The sequence below is a fragment of the Manis javanica genome, chromosome 11, assembly GCF_040802235.1.
Source record: "Manis javanica isolate MJ-LG chromosome 11, MJ_LKY, whole genome shotgun sequence".
In the NCBI taxonomy this organism is placed as follows: domain Eukaryota; kingdom Metazoa; phylum Chordata; class Mammalia; order Pholidota; family Manidae; genus Manis; species Manis javanica.
Genome location: NC_133166.1, coordinates 59,665,032 through 59,677,940, shown reverse-complemented (window position 1 = coordinate 59,677,940; position 12,909 = coordinate 59,665,032). Strand labels below are relative to the sequence as shown.

Here is a 12,909-nt window from a genome sequence, read left to right as displayed (position 1 = left end):
TCTTTTTTTTCTTTCCAAGAGATTCGTAGAGGAGACACTGTTACTTGAGATGAGAATTTTGAGAGGTGATTACAAAGGTGTCCAATCCATGATAATCCAGTTGAGTGGGCATATACTGATTAAGACAGCTCCTTTGGAACACCTCCTTGTGCTAGAAGAGATGCAGAAAATGAGTTATTTCCCTTCTCATAAATCTGCTTAAAATCAGTAAGAGGTGCAAGCCCTATGATAATTCTGTTAATACTAAATTCTTTTCTATAGGTAAAATTTTTAGTTCATAGGAAATGATTTAATTAGTGGCATGTCTGCCTATCGGTAACAGTTAACTGTATTAAAATAAAGTTTGTTATATGAGAATAGATGTTTATATATCACTCTCAGCGGAAAGAGCATTTTGAAGAAATTAATAATGATAAATATTTTCCTTTACCATCATTCTCACAGAAACTCATTTGTGCAGTGTTTGAGATCATATGATCCTAGACCTATTAGATGTGTTTCTGAGCCCTGGTCCTATACTTGATAATCATGTTACTAGATGCATGTTATTTCCCCTATGGTTAAATCTCTTCATTTTGAAAATGGAGACTTCTCCTTCAGGGGAGTGTTAAGAATTAGAAAGGATCATGGCATGCAATCTGAGCAACTGCAAAGGTCCCCATTCTCAGAAGGGCCCACACTTGGCATAATACTTACTGATTTGAAATTCTTAATAATTTTTAACAAGGAATCCCACATTTTCATTTTACAGTTTTACAAATTATGTAACCATTCCTGGATGGAATTGTCATGAAGTCTATCACCCATGGCTCCTGACACATAGAATAACCCTCAGTAAAATGTCAACTATTACTAATTTTGCAAGTGAGCTTTTTAGTTTGTTGGGTATAGCCCCCAAATCTTACCTTCTGAACTTTCCCAATCTGGTCTGGGCAATGAACCTAGTAACAGTGTACATCTCATAAGTCTTCATGCAATCATGTCACACTTGGCTGGCAAATGGTATTTTAAGGCCCTCCACCTCTTTTTCCCATTTCTCTGCAATTGCACATCTAATGGAATATGGGCTATGGATGGCTTCTAATTTAAAATGAATAAATATTTCTCTGTACATATGAGCCACATCACTCAACAAGGAACATTAGATTTGTAGTTTTCTTAGTCTGAGAAATGATGTCTTAGCTGACACACTGTGTTACTGACATTGCTCAGAAGATCTAATGCTCTTTTTTGCTCTTATTGTATTGCAGACAATTTGAACTCCAAAAGGACCAACACCAGATAAATTATGCATGTTGAACAAGATGACCTTACACCCACAGCAGATAATGATAGGTCCTAGGGTTAACAGGGCCCTATTTGACCCCCTGCTTGTGGTGCTGCTGGCTCTTCAACTTCTTGTGGTGGCTGGTCTGGTGCGGGCTCAAACCTGCCCTTCCGTCTGCTCCTGCAGCAACCAGTTCAGCAAGGTGATTTGCGTTCGGAAAAATCTACGTGAGGTTCCAGATGGCATCTCCACCAACACTCGGCTGCTGAACCTCCATGAGAACCAAATCCAGATCATCAAAGTGAACAGCTTCAAGCACTTGAGGCACCTGGAAATTCTACAGTTGAGTAGGAATCATATTAGAACCATTGAAATCGGGGCCTTCAATGGTCTGGCGAACCTCAACACACTGGAACTCTTTGACAATCGTCTTACTACCATCCCAAATGGAGCTTTTGTATATTTGTCTAAACTGAAGGAGCTCTGGTTGCGAAACAACCCCATCGAAAGTATCCCCTCTTATGCTTTTAACAGAATCCCTTCTTTGCGACGACTAGACTTGGGGGAATTAAAAAGGCTTTCATACATCTCAGAAGGTGCCTTTGAAGGTCTCTCCAACTTGAGGTATTTGAACCTTGCCATGTGCAACCTCCGGGAAATCCCTAACCTCACACCTCTCATAAAACTAGATGAGCTGGATCTTTCTGGGAATCATTTGTCTGCTATCAGGCCTGGCTCTTTCCAGGGACTGATGCATCTTCAAAAACTGTGGATGATACAGTCCCAGATTCAAGTGATTGAACGGAATGCCTTTGATAACCTTCAATCACTAGTGGAGATAAACCTGGCACACAACAATCTAACATTACTGCCTCATGACCTCTTCACACCCTTGCATCATCTAGAGCGGATACACTTACATCACAACCCATGGAACTGTAACTGTGACATACTGTGGCTCAGCTGGTGGATAAAGGATATGGCCCCCTCCAACACAGCTTGTTGTGCCCGGTGTAACACTCCTCCCAATCTGAAAGGGAGGTACATTGGGGAGCTTGACCAGAATTATTTCACATGCTATGCTCCCGTGATTGTGGAGCCCCCAGCAGACCTCAATGTCACTGAAGGCATGGCAGCTGAGCTGAAATGTCGGGCCTCCACGTCCCTGACCTCTGTATCTTGGATTACTCCGAACGGAACAGTCATGACACATGGCGCATACAAAGTGCGGATAGCTGTGCTCAGCGACGGCACATTAAATTTCACGAATGTAACCGTGCAAGATACAGGCATATACACGTGCATGGTGAGTAATTCTGTTGGAAATACCACTGCTTCAGCCACCTTGAATGTTACTGCAGCAACTACTACTCCCTTCTCTTACTTTTCAACCGTCACAGTAGAGACTATGGAACCTTCTCAGGATGAGGCACGGACCACAGATAACAACGTGGGCCCCACTCCAGTGATTGATTGGGAGACCACCAATGTGACCACCTCGCTTACACCACAGAGCACAAGGTCGACAGAAAAAACGTTCACCATCCCAGTGACTGATATAAACAGTGGGATTCCAGGAATTGATGAGGTCATGAAGACTACAAAAATCATCATTGGCTGTTTCGTGGCCATCACGCTCATGGCTGCAGTGATGCTGGTCATTTTCTACAAGATGAGGAAGCAGCACCATCGGCAAAACCATCACGCCCCAACAAGGACTGTTGAAATCATTAATGTGGATGATGAGATCACAGGAGATACACCTATGGAAAGCCACCTGCCCATGCCTGCTATCGAGCATGAGCATCTAAATCACTATAACTCTTACAAATCTCCCTTCAACCACACAACAACAGTTAACACAATAAATTCAATACACAGTTCAGTGCATGAACCGTTATTGATCCGTATGAACTCTAAAGACAATGTACAAGAGACTCAAATCTAAAACATTTACAGAGTTACAGAAAACAAACAATAAAAAAAAGACAGTTTATTAAAAATGACACAAATGACTGGGCTAAATCTACTGTTTCAAAAAAGTGTCTTTACAAAAAAAACAAAAAAGAAAAGAAATTTATTTATTAAAAATTCTATTGTGATCTAAAGCAGACAAAATTATGTGTATTCCTCAGAACCTGTTTTTGCTGCACTTACTTACTATTTTCCCACATCTCATTCCCTACCTTTCCTGGTTGCCATATTTTTCATAGGTCTCAATTCCTTAAAGAACTGGTCTAGGAAATTTTGTAAGAATTCTGTTACACTTTGAGATTTTTATGGTGAATTCTAGTGGTGACATCCAGTCTATCTTGTCTTTCTTTCTTTCCTTTTTTCTTCTCTTTTTTCCCCCTCATGACCTTATGAAGTAGTCCAATGGGGAATGCAATATTAGAAATAGATTTTTAAAAGAGAACAAGGAAAAAAAATTCAAGATCTTATATTTTTCATGTAAATGACCTGTTCTGTATTTATGAGGAGGATCAATGGAAAAGAAAAAAATAGTAAACAAACAACAGATTAATTTACATACGAGGTTCTATGAAACCCATGACCTTTTAAACAACTCTAGAACCAGAATTTGTAGTTCGAAACCTAAAAATAAGATTATAAATAAAATATTGTTGGTTTTTCTGTACCTGGACACAGTTATTTGTAGTATGGCTCAAATGTGAGAAAACATGAAGGGAATTAGATTTCCTACTCTTCAGTTACAGTACCAGTCTCTATGGGGCCCCATTTCATTAGCTGATTGGGTTTTGTATCTGCATTCAAGATGTTATGGTATTTTTTCCTCCTCATTAGGGTCACCTTTTATGGATTAAAAAATGATTTTATGAAGTAAATTCAATTCCACTTGGAAGAAAGTTTCAGTATAATTTATTCATTGTCTACTAAAAAAATTCTATGGCTAGATGAAGTATGACCACAGAATGTTAAAGTATTCTAAATTATCCAAGTTGAAAGAGAATTTTTGGTGCTGGATGTCAGCAAATTCAGTTCAATTCAATAATAATTATTAAAGAACTTCTATGCATTTAGCAGTAATATTAGTGCTATGTGTACACAACTGACAAGACCTAGTTCTTGCCTTTGACTTTCTCATGGTCTATTTGAAATGTGAGTAAAGTAATACCAGCTTATTATTGAGGCACAGTTCTAATTTTGCTGTTGGGCAGAAGGCTGTGAATTGGGACCCTGAAGTTTGAAAATATTAGGTTACTTATTATTACAGAAAATTCCTTGAATCATAGTTTGTTCCACCTTTTGGAACAGCTCACTTTCTTCTTCAAAATGCAGATTGCAGAGATGTAAAGAGGTGTGAGTCTGGTTTGCTGTGATGCATGAATGCATACCAAGAGAGAGCAATGCTAATACAGTGGTAATTCACTAAATGCACTTAAAGAAACGGGAGAAATTTTAGGTATGAGAACTTACACTGGCTTACAAGTAAAAAAGGACTTCACTGGTTATTAGTACCTTGGTGCTCTCCTGATATTTTAACATAGAATGTGTATGACTTCATTGTTTATTACATGAAACACAATGGAAATGTATACACCTTTTATTACTGGCTCTTGAAACTTACCCCCTCATCGGTAAGACAAGTGGCTTCCAGGCTAAAGAAAACATCTGCTTCTAAAGGATGAACTGCTTGGATACTCACACTTAACTGCAAGCTGGACCTCATACCAGGTGTCTGTGATCTGCAGGTGTGAAAAACAGTCCATAATAGCAAAGTAGGTCAGAAAACTAGGAGGAAGGGATAACAAACGAATGGGACCATAAGGGTCTTATCTCTGTTTTCAGTCACTGATTCTCCAGTGGCGTTTTCCTCCCTTATTTCCTACCTCTGTTTGTTAGGTATACAATTTACATATGCTTTTACTGTGGAGAAGACCCAAGAAAAGGGAAAACACATGTTGGCTGTCATTGACCAAGCTGTTTGGTATGGGATGTGCTTAATATATTCCCAAGCTGCAGATCACAAAACAAACAATGTAACAATTAATATCAAGAGTGTGATAGCACAAAGAAGAGTGTATAAATCAAGAAGGAAAAGAATCCTGCCTTCTCTACTTTGTGCTAACCGAGCTCTGTCTTTGCTGACTCTGAAAGCTCTTTCTTTTGAGTTTATAATTCTTATGGAGTAAGTCCCAGCACACAATTCCCCTTGACTGTAAGATGTGGCTGAACAGTTAGATAAATTCTACTAAATAGAATGACAGGTGAATTTGAACTTTAAAAGCTAGGTAAGGAAGTAAAGTATACAATTTGGTCCCATAGGAGATTAGAAGAGTTGCCCTAATGAATACATTTTATGGGAAAAAAAATACTGAAGAAATATTGGTTAAGCCAAACTTGACCTTGACAGTAAGTTTAGAAACACTTTGACAAAAAGTCCTCATTGCAGAATTTAGGGTTCATTGGTGGAGTGCTCTAAATGCATTATTTGAAGGACACTAAAACAAGTTGCAGATATTTATGATAAGCAATGTTTCTATTTGCATAACATACTTGGCTGGGTGCCCTCCATTACAGTGGCCGCACTGATGTGTTAGAGATCATCACACACTGTGGATGATTTTGGTTCAGCAGAAATACCATGTTCAGATAAATACCTGGTATATCCTGGCAGCAAAATGCAGTTCTACATCTTTCACTTTCTATTCTGTTCAAAGTCAACCAAGTGGCAGTAGTATTCTTACTCACATGCACCAAAAATATGCCATATGCAATCAACCAAGTTAAGGTAACCCAATGATAACTTTACTATATATATCCTTTTTCCACTCAAGATATGCAATTTGCTTTGAGGAAACAGCTAGGATGCTTTAGAAAGAAGATTCTCCAACATTGTTTTCTATTCAGGAATCTTATACTCATGGCTACCACCTCGATCTCCTAAATTCTTCTAAATGTGTCCAAATACATTCGCAGCAGCAAAATATTAGAATTTGGTATGACTCATGCACACAGGCCCTGATACAGTTTTAATCATCTCTCATATTCTGAATCAAATACCTTCTTTTCCAAAGGTTAAAATAGGTTATTTACCTTGAAACACTAATCAATGTTTTTTTGAGGAAGAAAATGTTGCTAGTCCATGATTGCTCTTAGGCCTTATAATCAAAGAGTTGAAAATCAGGATATTATTTGAGACCTGCATAGTATAAAATTCTGAACATAGATCTGCTGGAAAATAACTTGACAAGGAAGTATTATTTACATGGGAGAAAGAAAAAGAAGGTGGCATTCTTAGAAGAGGATTTAGTGAAATATGAAAAAAGAAAATGAACTCGATGGCCCCAGAGTATCCAACATTTTCAAGGTAAATATTGATCAAGGTAAAGAAGTAAAAAACAAAAAATAAACAAACCTGAATCTTTTATCCTTTTGGGATTATCTTCAAGATACTTATCTAAGTAGAAGAGTCAGATCCGTGGTTCTGAATATAGTGTGGTGCTTTGAAGCAATGTAATTATTAAATAATGTGTTCAATTGTTTATTTGGTACTTCAGCTTACTAAGTTTAATAAGGATATTGAAGATAATGATATCATTAAATATCACAGACATAATGTGAATCCCTGAGTGAGGAGTCATGCTCTTCTAGGAAACCATTCATCTGTTTCTCATAAAATCTATTAACACAAAGTCAAATCTCTTTTAAAAACATCTCTGCCAAAGTATATACATATAATTATATTATTAGAATGTGATTCCTGTACAAAAGCTACTTTAGATAAAAATGACTAAAGAGTTGTCTTAAAAAATCGAGGTACCTTCTATTTTTCCTCTTCTGCCATAAGAAGAAATATGAATTCTTGAAAACTCTGTATTAGATGGAAACCAGCTAGGACACTTGTCTTTCCGTGCTCTATCAGGATACAAAATAAGATACATCTGGATTTCTGAAAGAAAAAAGAAATCTAGAATTAGTGATGGTGTACTCTCAGTTAAGATACAAATTTAAAAAGCTAAATGAAGCATTCTACCAACACATACAGTTCATGTCATTTTATTTCCCAGTGTACTGTCAACAAACTTCTGAGATTTCTGTCTTTCTTAAATTAACATTGAGTAATACACATGAATTATATATAAAATTATATAAATTGTATAACAAGTGTTCAGTCAGCAGCAGTTGATGAAACTACTATTCATTTTGATTTTTGCCAAGATAAATAAAAAGGAGGGGTTGCTCAAGACAGAAAGTATATTAAGCAATTTTACTGAGCATATCATATTGGAAAATACTTATTTTGTAAATTTTGTTGCAGTAAATGAGGATGCTCAATTCCTCTGTGCAAACAGAAAGCAAGATCCAGACCATGAAGCCTTATCTTTCAACATTTGGTTCAGTAATTTAATTTCCATTTTCCAGGTTATTAATGCTGCACTTTATTATATACTTGATGCTGAATTGCTGAATTTGAACTTGTCCAAATGGCATCAATCCTGCCTTTATATGGTTGACAAGAGTATTGAATATATCACTTTTTACCCAGACAAATGGAAGATTCAATGTTGTTTGAAGGAGAGGGGCTGGTCTCTGTGGTGGCAGTAGAACCATTCTGATTTATGTTCTGTAAATCTAAGAATTTGGCAGACTATCCATGTAGCTCAGCCCCAGGATATCACGGAAACCCTTAGCATTTGTTACGTATTATTAGTACAGCTTCTGTATGAAAATTAGTAATTCTCCTTACTTCTCAGCCCTTAGCTCCACAAAGAGGTAAATAGAACTTAATTATTTCTATTTAAGCACAGTTGCTACTTTTGTAAAGTGTATATAGTTCTCTAAGAGAAATAAATGAGGCTTCAACTAAATATATTAAAATATACACAAGAGTAATTATGATATATTTTATGGCATATAAATTTTTATGGTAGCCACTATAATATTTTAAATCAAATAATGTGTAATACTAGGGAAATCATGGGTTTCTTTACTAATGGAATCATTATGAAAAAAAATCGTAACAAAATTTGTAAAATGTTACAAAAGTCAAATGTCAAAGTAGACTTCCTGGTCCTATGGCTAGTACTATTTTTTAAAAATAAAGTTTTACAAAATGAGAGAGAGAATACAGTTTCTCTTTCCAGCAAAACTGGAACTAGACTAATTAATGCTTGTACAGATACTTCTCAATGTAAATGGACTGTTTAAAGATGAACTTCTGACCAGATAAACATTTTGTAGCTCCATATGCTCACCTAAAATTTTTTCAAGAGTCTTGCAAACAGATCGCTTTTAAAAAATTAATGCCAGCCTTTAGGTGCTCGGTTGCATTTTGTTTTTCAACATATAGCCTTACCCTACGTGGAAGTATATTTGAATCCATGGCTTTCTTGTTTTCAGGTTCTCCAGAAGTACCATAAAATCAGAAGCTGTCGCTGATACACAATATTCAGTTATGCAATGTGAGTTCAACCCTAACAATTTGGGAGACAACTCCTATAGGTGAATGATTATTTCCTAGGGATTGTTGGAATGGTGGCGCTTTTTATTTCTACTCTTGAACTCCACTTAAAAGATCTGACATCCTGACATCTTCATTATGATTAATACAACCTCTACCTCCATGAAAAATGATGAAACAAAGGATTTCACAATATTGAAAAATACTTAAAATTACATGTAGTTTTATAAAACAAACTGGTGACCATACTTCCTATCAAAAACAAATGCTAATATATATAGATTACTCATCACACAGTATGCTCATGAGATAAAAACCTCATTTATTGGCCAACCTGGTTTCAATTTATTGACATTAGCATTAAAGTCTTCTAAAACTCAATTTATAACAAATCCTGAGAGTGATTTGTAATAGTTATTTAAAGGCCATTTTAGTAATCAGAGTAAGCACTAATGTTAAGGAGTAAAAGTACACAATTAGATTAATGTTAGAAATAAACTGAGCATGTGGAAATTAGTGGGATACCATTAAGTATTCATAAGATAATTTAAAAAAACGATGCACTTTATGGTTTAGAAAGTGCTTTCTCCTGTTTGCTCATTTGTTAAGCCTTGAAAGAATGGTAAACAAGTGTATTTTAATTAATGTATCAAATTTTCTCTGATAGTGTATTTGTCTGAATATAGAACTGTTGATATTTTGAAGCCATAAACTTAGACTATAAGGTAAGAAAATGAAACACTAGAAAAGAGAAAAAAAGTAAGTGGTAAAAGTACAGAACATGGTAGATTATTGTTGTATTAGAATGGATTCATTCACAAAGCAAATACATATTGAGCAATCTACTTAATTCCAGGAACTGTTCAAGATGCTGGATATATAACAGTGAACAAAATATACTCATGCCTCATGTGAAAGAGTGACCAGTTCATCTCAGTTTGCCTACACATTCCTAGTTTTAGCAATAAATGTCCTGTATCCCCAAAACCGCACATGTCAGGGCAAACCAGAATGGTTGATCACCCTGCTCCAGACCTTACCTTCTAATAGTTGTCACCTTGATTCCAAATCCCTATTAATATGCTTATCTCATTGCTGTGGGCAGTACTGAATACCATTGCCCACAAGTAAGCAGTAGCTAGAACACCTTCTGAGTTGGGCAAGGTCATAACAAGAATAAATGCTAGGATATAAAATTCCCTAGAATAATTCCTAGATGGCACTCTACAGAGTGCAGCAGAAGTACAGGAAGTGCAACTCTCCCTCAAGGTGCTGTTATGTCTGAGGATGTCAACAATCAGAGCTGCATTTGCAGGAAACCTCCACTCATAATCTCTGGTTCTTACAAAGCCCTATAAGGTAGGTATTATTTTCTCCCATTTAGGGATGAAGAAATTGAGAGTAAACTCTTTCATTGCACAAAAATTAGGAAGAAAATCAAGGGTGAAAGGGGAGAATTGGAGTTTTCAAGTGGCTATTGCAAGCCTTAACTTAGTAACAGCATGTATTATTCAGAAAAGAAATTGTTAACACTTTCAAAATATTTCTTGTGTTCTACTAGGTCATGTTCTGCTAGAAAACAGGCTTTTTATGTGAGAAATATTTTGGTGATTGGGGTATTTTATTAATTCCTTCAAAGTTACTAATGAAATTGCTAAGCCAATACCATTGAAGTACTGGATTGGTTAATATGACAATGCTGGAAAGACTGACTTATATTGAATTTCAGGAGGTATTTCACTTGGGAAACTTATGGATCAACTAGCATATAAAGAAGAAAATAAATCAAATACATTTTTTTGTCATAATCAGTTTTAGGTATTTTATTTTCAGGGTTGTATTATGATTCACTTTAATGTCCTAATCAAATTATAATCTACTGATACATTCATGAATAACATAGCAGCTAAAAGAACATATTCCAGTGATGGAACACATAAATAAATCAATATTTCCATAGAATAAATAAATAAAAGCCCTTTTTACTGACCTCAGTAGTTCTTTTACATCACATTGTGTGAACTCTTCATGAAGTCAATAAAATCATCCAATTTTCTTTCTTAGAATAGAACATACTACTTAAATCTGTCAAAACTATTTAAGACGTAGACACAAGGCAATAATTTTTTACTTCCCAAGTTGCCAAAACAGAGAAAAAATGTAAGACATAACCCCAAAACTTGAGGCTTAACCTCTGAAAACTCAAAACTGAAATGAACAACTCCGAATAAAAAATATTTAATTACCTCAACCAAGTACTCTTGATAAATTTAAGCATCTATATTTCAATTTTCATTAGTTATTTTTCATACTTAGTAAAAGCCTTACCTTAGATAAGTAATGATTGCAGCCCAGGTGAAGATATCAGAAAAACAAATGGATACATAATAGAGTTAATTGGTTAATATGGACCAGCATTGAAATACAGTGGAAAAGTTGTTTCTCCACATAAGGCATGGGTGACAGATCTGAGGGTAGAACCATAGTTATAGACCTTAGTGGTTAGTTTTACATTTTTGACCCCATTCAGTATCTTTTCATTCCTAAAGCATTTATTCATTTATTCATGAAGTATTCATTGAATGTGCTTGCTATATGCCAATAGTAAATAAATTTGTCAGGAATAAAAAGAATAAGGGCAAAGTCTTTGCCTTCAAGGAGTACCATATTACAGTATTGCCAATACAATGTGGCACATTGAATGGAAAAGCCAGTGCGTATTATGTGAGCAGAGAGAAGAGCAACACATCTGGGCTGTGTGGCTGGGGAAGGGGAAATCAGGTTCGCTTCTAGAATGAAACACTGCCTGGAGTGAGCCCTGACAGATCAATAGGAGTTAGCTAGGTGGATGGAGGAGACACATCATCTTTTCCAGCACAATGTGCAGTGAGGTCAAATAACAAGAGCATCCCATTAGAACTGCAAGTGGTTTGATGTTGTTAGAGCAAAATATGTCTTTGAAGATTGCTAAAGACAAAGCTAAGACTGATTAAAGTCCTTGTAGAGCATGCTGACCCTATTGCGTTTAGTGTATAGTTGGTGATGATGTATTAATATTTTATAAGTAATTGAGTAGCATCCTTAGATTTGAGCTTTAGATAGGTCACTTGCAAGGCAGAGAAAAAAATTTTAAGGTTAACAATACTTGGGCAGAAAGAAACCCATTTTGGAGGACATTTCACTCCTGGAGTGAGGAGATAACTAGTGGAAATTATAGTCAGGATGGATTGAAGGGTTCAGTTGAAAAAATAAATTCAAGCTGAATTAGCTGGAGCTGGCATCTCATTGGATTTTGGGGAGAGGAAAGGGAGTCAATAATTCTTGTATTTGTTAACTAGTAGAGATAAGAATGCATGTGGGGGTTAAAGGTAATGTTTATAGCTGGCCACTAAGGGTAGAACATGCTATTCTGGGTGAGGATCAGGAGTGGGAAGGTTATGTCTTCACTGAGCTTTAGATACATAGGGTTTGAGTACCATTACAAACAAACTCTGCACCCTGGATGCCAACAGTAAATCAGAAAGGTAAGCCAATCACAAGGCTTTCAACCTGCAAGCCAGGAAACTCAGGGCCATGAGAGCAGTGGACAGTGGTATGAGAGAGTTGCTCACAGACTAAGGGATTTTTAGGGAGTAAATGCAGAAGTTATTTGTTCATTTGTTTCTCAGCTGACTGGTTGCCTAGTGGTCTTTCCTGTTCGGATCTGGGCAGCTGAGTTATGGGAAGAAAGGAGTGCCAAGACAACGTGAACAGACGTAGTGTTTGGGAATGGCTACTGTCTTCCACTCGTTTATAAGAACTTCAGCTTCCTGAAACATTTGCCTAATGTTTCTTTATGTACCTGTGTTGGCTATCTCTGTTTTGTCCGTGATAAGAGGAACTCTGTTTTAGTTTGGTTCTACAGTACCTATGGGGAAAGACAGGTAGAGTTGTCCAACAGGAAGCTTTTATGGATATGTGATGTTATTCTTGCCATTATCAGTCTAAAACTTATAGTGAAAACTGAGAGAGAGGATGGGACCACCAATATGTAATACAGAAGTCCAGTGAGGAAAGGATAGGACTATAAGAACTAACAACTTGTGATAGGTGTAGAGAGGAAGAGAAAACCATTTATTAAAAATCCATTAAGGAAATATTCATGAATCTTTTCCACATGCCAGTGCCTATGTATAACACTCAGGTGTTACCACTTTAAAGATTAATCCCAGACTAA

General features: G+C 36.3%; 1 protein-coding gene across 7 annotated transcripts in view; it reads left to right on the top strand.

The window, feature by feature from the left end:
- Positions 1–3,905, top strand: part of LRRC4C (leucine rich repeat containing 4C) — a 752,614-nt gene extending 748,709 nt beyond the window's left edge. For all 7 annotated transcript variants that reach the window (XM_073216427.1, XM_073216432.1, XM_073216426.1 and 4 more), the window contains one exon: positions 1,251–3,905. In XM_073216427.1, coding sequence (XP_073072528.1) covers positions 1,293–3,215 — 1,923 coding nt within the window. In that variant the 5' untranslated portion in view covers positions 1,251–1,292 and the 3' untranslated portion in view covers positions 3,216–3,905. The remainder of the gene's footprint in view (positions 1–1,250) is intronic.
- Positions 3,906–12,909: the final 9,004 nt, after the last annotated feature.